The 8,265-nt window shown below is 45.7% G+C and overlaps 1 protein-coding gene across 1 annotated transcript in view; it reads right to left on the bottom strand.

Moving 5' to 3' along the window:
* The window catches only part of LOC122546688 (gamma-hordein-3-like), a gene marked incomplete at both ends in the record, with an annotated part of 13,286 nt that extends 6,171 nt beyond the window's left edge, over nucleotides 1-7,115 (bottom strand). The window contains 2 exons of the mRNA XM_043685343.1: nucleotides 2,294-2,359; nucleotides 6,917-7,115. Coding sequence (XP_043541278.1) covers nucleotides 2,294-2,359; nucleotides 6,917-7,115 — 265 coding nt within the window. The remainder of the gene's footprint in view (nucleotides 1-2,293; nucleotides 2,360-6,916) is intronic.
* Between the last annotated feature and the right edge of the window lie 1,150 nt (nucleotides 7,116-8,265).

Here is an 8,265-nt window from a genome sequence, read left to right as displayed (position 1 = left end):
TGGTGGTGTCATCAGTGAACTTGTAAATGACATTAGTCTGGTATTTGGCGACGCAGTCATGGGTATACAGTGAGTACAGTAGGGGGCTGAGTACGTACCCCTGGGGTGCTCCAGTGTTGAGTGTTAGTGAGGATGAAATATTGTCCCCAATCTTCACTGATTGTGGCCTGTGGGTCAGGAAACTGAGGATCCAATTGCAGAGAGTGAGACTTAGTCCGAGATCACTGAGTTTAGTAATCAGTGTCGAGGGGATAATAGTGTTGAAGGCTGAACTGTAGTCAATGAGTAGGATTCTTACGTAGCTGTTCTTGGTGATAAGATGTGCTGGGGAGGAGTGAAGGGCAAGTGATATGGCATCTGACGTGGATGTGTTGGTCTGATAGGCAAATTGGAGTGGGTCAAGAGTAGTGGGGAGACTGGAGTTATATTGAAATGTGTTGAGAATTGGTTGACAGCAAAGTGTTATAAAGATGTGGGTGTACCTTTAAGAGAGTTAAAAGCAGCAGAACTACCACACCTAGCACCAAGTGTATTTAAAAATGTAACAATGTAACAGTGGGTCGAACCACTCGATTAGTTTGTTGCTTGGAGACAAAAACAATTTCGAATTCAGCCAGTCAGTTTCAATTATATCCAAAACATATCAAATTCCAATCCAGTTTGAATTGAGTATATTGACAATCTTAAAAGCCAATGACACAATCCGATGCTCGGAAGTACAATACTGGGGAAAATTGAACAGTTGAGAGGAGGTCTGCCATGTCCGAGCATGGAAGAGACTGCTTGAAAATGGCTTTCTGTTAAAAGTGCCTTTTCGATCAGTAACCTGTAGCACAGAAATTCCTAACAAGGAGAAAAGAAGACACAGGAAGATCCAAACACAAGAACCTACAGCTGCCTGGTTTTGAGATAAGAAGTGTTATTTTGTAAATTTTAATCAGGAGTTTTATCAGATTAGTATTATAGAAGGGAATCTAAAAGATAGGTTAAACGAAGAAATTATAAATAGTGGTTTGTTAATTATTCTCTGTCATACTTTAAGGAATTAAGTTGTTAATTTTTACTTGAAATAGTTCTTGGCCACTTGATTTTTACAAATTGCCAAAAGGGATAAAACATTTTGGTTTGGCTAGTTTTAAATTAAGCAAGAGGGTTTTCCCAGTGTTGTAACAAAGGACACAGGAAGTTGGAATGAACCAGTCTTTCTCTGAGTGGCAGCCAGTGACTGGTGGGGTACCACATGGATCTGGGTTCAGAGGTCGGGATGTCTTGCTGCAGTTATACAGAGCCTTGGGGAGAGCACAGCTGGAGGGTTGTGTGCAGGGTTGGTCCCCTCAGCTATGAGAGGACAGATCTGCCATAGAGGGAGTTCAGGGAGGGTCACTAGTCTGATAGTGAGGATGGCAGGACAGTCCCATATGGAGAGATTGGTTCAACTGTCCCTGTATTCAGTGGGGTCTGATATAAATACTTCAACAGAGCTGGACAGACTCGATGCTGAGAGTTTGTTGTCTCTGGTTGGGGAGACTAGAACCAGGGTCAGAGTCTCAGGAAACAGGGTAACTACTTTCAAAATGAGGTCAGAAGTCACAGGTTATACTCCAACAGGTTAATGTGAAATCACAAGCTTTCGGAGCACTGCCCCTTGGTCAGGTGGAGTCATGTTCACCCCAGTCCAGCACCTCCACAATTAAGGATGAGATGAGGAAATAATTCTTCACTCAAAGGGCAGTGAAAATGTGGAATTCTCTGTCACAGAAGGCCATGTGAGACAAGGCACTGAATATATACAGAGAGAGAGTGTGTGAGAGAGTGAGGTTTCTTGATATTAAACTCAACAAAAAGTACCGAGAGAAAAGGCAACATTGCACTCTTGATCCTTCGAGGACCAGGCATGATGATAGTGAAAGGTACAGCAGGCCTGGAAGATCGATGGCCTACCCCTGCTCCTTGTCTGAATGTTTCCCCAATGCAGTTAGGGAGAGAGAGCCAGGGTTCTCACCCAGTGACACTGAGTGAGCACTAAGATGTTGTTGTGTGGACCATCTCTTCAACATTACACGTGCACTGTTTGAACTCCAGTTTTGAATCTGTCTGAAGCGGAGTGCCCTGTGAAAGTCTCATTGCCATTACCCATCATTCCCCAGACTGAGAATCTCAACATGCAATGGACAGGAATAAAACATAACCCTGGGTGTGGAAAGACACCATTCATATATTCCCCATATGGCAAAGCCCATTGACTGAATGTGTATGAGGACATTTGAGAGGTTTGTTGGAGAAGATTACTAACCTGTTGTCTCTTCAGTAGTTGTCGGAGCCTCTGTTGTGGGAATTGTAGTAGTGGGTGTTGTGGCAACTGTTGGAAAGGAACAAACAGAAACAATCTCAATGAATGTGGGACCCTGTTCCTGCGTTGGTGTCTCGGGAGTGTGAGGGTCAGGCTGATCGGAGCTATGGGCTCAATTTTAAATCTCCTGGGATCAGATGGCCTTGGGAATGGAACACTTGAACGGCATCACTGGTTCCTGACGCCTTCTTTTTATTCATTCCCGGGATATGGGGGTCACTGGATGAGCCTGCATTTATTGCCTGTCCCTAACTGTCCCTTGAATTGCCCAATGATGGTGAGCTGGCTTCTTCAACTCCCATTGGCTGGAGGGACCCCTTTGATAAGGTCCCACAGAACAGGTTAGTGAGTAAAATTAAAGCACCTGGGACAGGGGTAATATATTGAAATGTGTTGGGAATTGTTGACAGACTGGAAACAGGGAGTTGGAATAATTGGGTCTTTCTCGGAATGCCAGCCAGTGACTAGTGGGGTACCACATGGATCTCTGCTGGGCACCAGCTATTCACAATATATGCACATGAGCTGGATGATACTTGGGAAGTTTGGATGTACAAAGGGGGGCCTTGGGGAGAGCACAGCTGGAGGGTTGTGTGCAGGGTTGGTCCCCCCAGCTATGAGAGGACAGACCTGCAGTAGAGGGAGTACAGGGAGGGTCACTAGATTGAATTTTATAAATGACCATGATAAGTGCATTCATGGATGAGTTTGTAAATCAGCCGATGACACTAAGATCGGTGGAGTAGTGGACAGCATGGAACAATGTTATGGATTTCAGACGGATTTAGGTAAGCTGCAGCACCGGGCTGAGAGGTGGAAAATAGTGCTCAATGTGGAAAAGTGTCAGGTGATTCACTTTGGCAGGAGTAACAGGAATAAAGTATCCTGGGCTAATGGTAATGATTCTTGGTCCTGTAGATGAGCAGAGAGATCTCGGTGTCCATGTACATTGATCCCTGAAATATGCCCCCAGGTTGATAGGGTTGTCAAGAATGCCTACGGTGTGTTGGCGTTTATTCGTAGAGGGAGTGCGTTTCGAAGCCACGAGGTCAGGCTGCAGCTGTAAAATACTCTGTTACAGCCGTACCTGGAGTATTGTGTACAGTTAGGTTACCATATTACAGGAAGGATGTGGAAGCTTTGGAAAGGGTTCAGAGGAGATTTACTAGGATGTTGCCTGGTATGGAGGGAAAGTCTTATGAGGAAAGGCTGAGGGGACTTGAGGCTGTTTTCAATGGAGAGAAATAGGTTGAGATGTGACCTAATAAAGACATACAAGATAATCCGAGGGTTAGATCGGGTGTACAGTGAGAGCCTTCTTTCCTCAGATAGTGATGGATAGTATGAGGGGACATAGTTTTAAATTAAGGGGTGATTGTTACAGGACAGATATCACAGTTATGTTCTTCACTCAGAGATAGTAAGGGCATGGAATGCTCTGCCTGCAACAGTAGTAGACTCCCAACTTTAAGGGTATTTAAATAGTCATTGGATAAACATGTCAATGATAATGGAAGAGCGTAGATTAGATGGGCTTCGAACTCGTTTCACATATCGGCACAAAATTGAGGGACAAAGGCCCTGGACTGCACTGTAATGTGCGGTGTTCTATGGTACGGACGATGGCAGGACTCACCCAGGTGGAGAGACTGGTTGTACTCACCCTGTATTCAGTGGAGTTTGATTTAAACTCTTTAACAGGTTGGACAGACTGGATACAGGGAGTTTGTTCTCTTTGGTTGGGGAGACTAGAACCAGGGTGACAGTCCCAGGATACAGGGGAGACCATTTTCAGAATGTGGTCAGATGTCACATGACAGCAGGTTATACTCCAACAGGTTAATGTGAAATCACAAGCTTTCGGAGCACTGCCCCTTGGTCAGGTGGAGTCATGATCACCACAGTCCACAATCAAAACAATTAAGAATGAAACGAGGAAGGCATTTTTCACACAAATGGCAGTGAAAATGTGGAATTCTCTGTCACAGAAGACCATGTGAGACAAGGCACTGAATATATACAGAGAGAGAGTGAGATTTCTCAATTTTAAAGTCGTCAGGAGTATGGAGAGAAAAGGCAACATGGCGTTTTGATCCTTCGAGAGGGTGTGAGGGTCAGGCTGATCAGAGCTATAGGCTCAATTTTAAATCTCCTGGGTGCAGGTGGCCTTGGGAATGGAACACCTAAATGGTATCACTGGTTCCTGACACCTTTTTATTCATTCCCGGGACATGGGAGTCACTGGATGGGACTGCATTTGTGGCCTGTTCTTAAATCCCCTTGAGAAAGTGATGATGAGCTGCCATCTTGAACTCCCATTGCCTGGAGGGAGCCCTTTGATAATGCCCCTCACAACAGGTTAGTCGGTAAAATTAAAGCATCTGGGATAGGGAGCAATAAATTGACATGTGTTGGGAATGGGTTGATAGACGGGAAACAGGGTGTTAGAATAATTGGGTCTTTCTCGGAATGGCATCCAGTGACCAGTGGGGTACCACATGGATCTCTGTGGGGCACCAGCTATTTACAATATATGCACATGATCTGGATGATACTTGGGAAGTTTGGATGTACAAAGGATGTCCTTGTGCACCAGTTAATGACAGTAGACAGCTATAAGCACAGCCAAGCACTGAGGAAAGTAAATTGTGTATTGGCCTTCAGTGCAAGAGGATCTGAGTTCAGAGGTCGGGATGTCTTGCTGCAGTTATACTGGGCCTTGGGGAGAGCACAGCTGGAGGGTTGTGTGCAGGGTTGGTCTCCCCAGCTATGAGAGGACAGACCTGCCGTAGAGGGAGTGCAGGGATGGTCACGAGACTGATACTGAGGATGTCAGGACTGTCCCATGAGGAGGGAATGTTTCAACTGGCCCTGTATTCATTGGGGTTTGATTTAAACTCTCTGACAGAGCTGGACAGAGCTCCATGGTGGGAGGGTGTTTCCCTGGATTGGGGAGACTAGAACCAGGGTCACAGTCCCAGGAAACAGGGGAGACCATTTTCAGAATGAGGTCAGAAGTCATATGACACCAGGTTATACTCCAACAGGTTAATGTGAAATCACAAACTTTCGGAGCACTGCCCCTTGGTCAGGTGGAGTCATGTTCACCCCAGTCCAGCACCTCCACAATTAAGGATGAGACGAGGAAAGAATTCTTCACTCAAAGGGCTGTGAAAATGTGGAATTCTCTGTCACAGAAGGCCATGTGAGACAAGGCACTGAATATATAGAACACCAAGTTATAGTCCAACAGGTCTATTTGGAAGCACTAGCATTCAAAGTGCTGCTCCTTCATCAAATTGTTGTGGAGTATAAGATCGTAGGACACAGAATTTCCAGCAAATGTTTACTGAAATGGGATATTGAAAAAGACCTGGAGTATTTATTTAAAGTCTCTCGCCTTTTGGAATGGTTTCAGTTCTGTCATATGTAAATCATAGAACATTCTTAAAGTTACATTCTCAAGTGAACTTTAACAATAGGTGCCATGTCGGCCCAGATAATGTATTGAAGGTGTGAGGTGCCCTGTGTGAGGCTGTCTGTGTCCCAATGTTCAGACTGATTCTAATCTAAAAAAGGGATTTACAGAATCCTACATGGGATCATGCAGTTTTTTTTTAGCAAAATAAAATGTAATTCTGCAAGTACAAATTCACCCCACAAACTTGTATATGTGAGTGTGTGTGTGTGTGTCTCTGTGTGTGTGCATAGGGGGATAGGTTTGAGTGTGTGTCTGTGTGTGCGAGCATGCACGGGAGGATGGTTTTGAGTGTGTGTCTGTGTGTGTGTGCATGGGGGGATGGATTTGAGTGTGTGTGTGTGTGCACGGGCGGATGGGTTTGAGTGTGTGTGTGTGCACAGGGGGATGGGTTTGAGTGTCTGTGTGTGTGTGTGCAGGATGGGTTTGAGTGTCTGTGACAGAGTGTGGCTGTATGTGTGTGTATGTGTGTGCACAGGGGGGAAAGGCTTGAGTGTGTCTGTGTGCGTGTGCACCAGGGGGGATGTATTTGAGTGTGTGAGTCTGTGTGTGTGCACAGGTGGATGGGTTTGAGTGTGTGTGTGTCTGTGTGTGTGTGTATATGTGCACGGGGGATGGGTTTGAGTGTGTGTGTGTGTGTGTGTGTGTGTGTGTGAGGGAGAGAGAGAGAAATTTCTTGATTTTAAAGGAGTACGGGGCGAAAAGGGAATGTGACATTTTGTTTGAGGATGAGACATGATGATAGTGAATGGTACAGCAGGCTTGAAAGGCCGAATGGCCTATTCCTGCTCCTTGTCTGGATGTTTCCCCAATGCAGTTAGGGAGAGAGAGCCAGGATTCTCACCCAGACACACTGAGTGGGCACTGAGATGTTATTGTGTGGACAATCTCTTCAACATTACACGTGCACTGCTTGAACTCCAGTTACCCATCATTCCCCAGACTGAGAATCCCAACATGCAATGGGCAGGAATAAACCATAACCCTGGTTGTGGAAAGACATCATTCATATATTCTCCATACTGCAAAGCCCATTGACTGAATGTGTATGATGACATTTGAGAGGTTTGTTGGAGAAGATTACTAACCTGTTGTCTCTTCAGTAGTTGTCGGAGCCTCTGTTGTGGGAATTGTAGTAGTGGGTGTTGTGGCAACTGTTGGAAAGGAACAAACAGAAACAATCTCAATGAATGTGGGACCCTGTTCCTGCATTGGTGTCTCGGGAGTGTGAGGGTCAGGCTGATCGCAGCTATGGGCTCACTTTTAAATCTCCTGGGTGCAGATGGCCTTGGGAATGGAACACTTGAACAACATCACTGGTCCCTGACACTTTCTTTTTATTCATTCCCGAGATATGGGGGTCACTGGATGGGCCTGCATTTATTGCCTGTCCCTAATTGTCCTTGAGAAGGTGATGGTGAGCTGCCTTCTTGAACCCAAATTTCCTGGAGGGACCCCTTTGATGAGGTCCCTCATAACAGGCTAGTGGGTAAAATTAAAGCACCTGGGGTAGGGGGTAATAAATTGACCAGTGGGGTACCAGATGGATCTCTGCTGGGCACCAGCTATTCACAATATATGCACATGACCTCGATGATACTTGGGAAGTTTGGATGTACAAAGGGTTTCCTTGTGCACCACGCAATGACAGTAGACAGCTAGGCACAGCCAAGCAATGAGGAATGTAAGTTGTATTTTGGTCTTGAGGGCAAGAGGATCTGAGTTCAGAGGTCAGGATGTCTTGCTGCAGTTATACTGGGCCTTGGGGAGAGCACAGCTGGAGGGTTGTGTGCAGTGTTGGACTCCCCCAGATATGAGAGGACAGACCTGCCATAGAGGGAGTACAGGGAGGGTCACTAGGCTGATACTGAGGATGGCAGCAGTGGGTCACGAGGAGATATTTGTTCAATTACACCTGTATTCAGTGGAGTCTGATTAAAACTCTCTAACAGGGCTGGAAAGATTGGTGAGTGTTTCCCTGTTTGGGGAGACTAGAACCAGGGTCACAGTCTCATGATATAGGGTAATTTTCAGAATGAGGTCAGACAAGACATGACACCACGATAAAATCCAACAGGTTAATGTGAAATCACAAGCTTTCGGAGCACTGCCCCTTGGTCAGGTGGAGTCATGTTCACCCCAGTCCAGCACCTCCACAATTAAGGATGAGGCAAGAAAGGAATTCTTCACTCGAAGGGCAGTGAAAATGTGGAATTCTCTGTCACAGAAGGCCATGTGAGACAAGGCACTGAATATATACAGAGAGAGAGTGAGAGAGAAAGTGAGAGAGATTTCTTGATTTTAAAGGATTCAAGGAGTACGGGTGAAAAGGGAATGTGACATTTTGATTGAGAACCAAGCACGATGATATTGAATGGCCTACTCCTGCTCCTTGTCTGGATGATTCCCCAATGCAGTTAGGGAGAGAGAGCCAGGG

The sequence above is a fragment of the Chiloscyllium plagiosum genome, unplaced genomic scaffold, assembly GCF_004010195.1.
Source record: "Chiloscyllium plagiosum isolate BGI_BamShark_2017 unplaced genomic scaffold, ASM401019v2 scaf_59596, whole genome shotgun sequence".
Taxonomy (NCBI): Eukaryota; Metazoa; Chordata; class Chondrichthyes; order Orectolobiformes; family Hemiscylliidae; genus Chiloscyllium; species Chiloscyllium plagiosum.
Note: the sequence above shows the minus strand (reverse complement) of the source record. Positions and strands in the feature narration are given on the sequence as shown.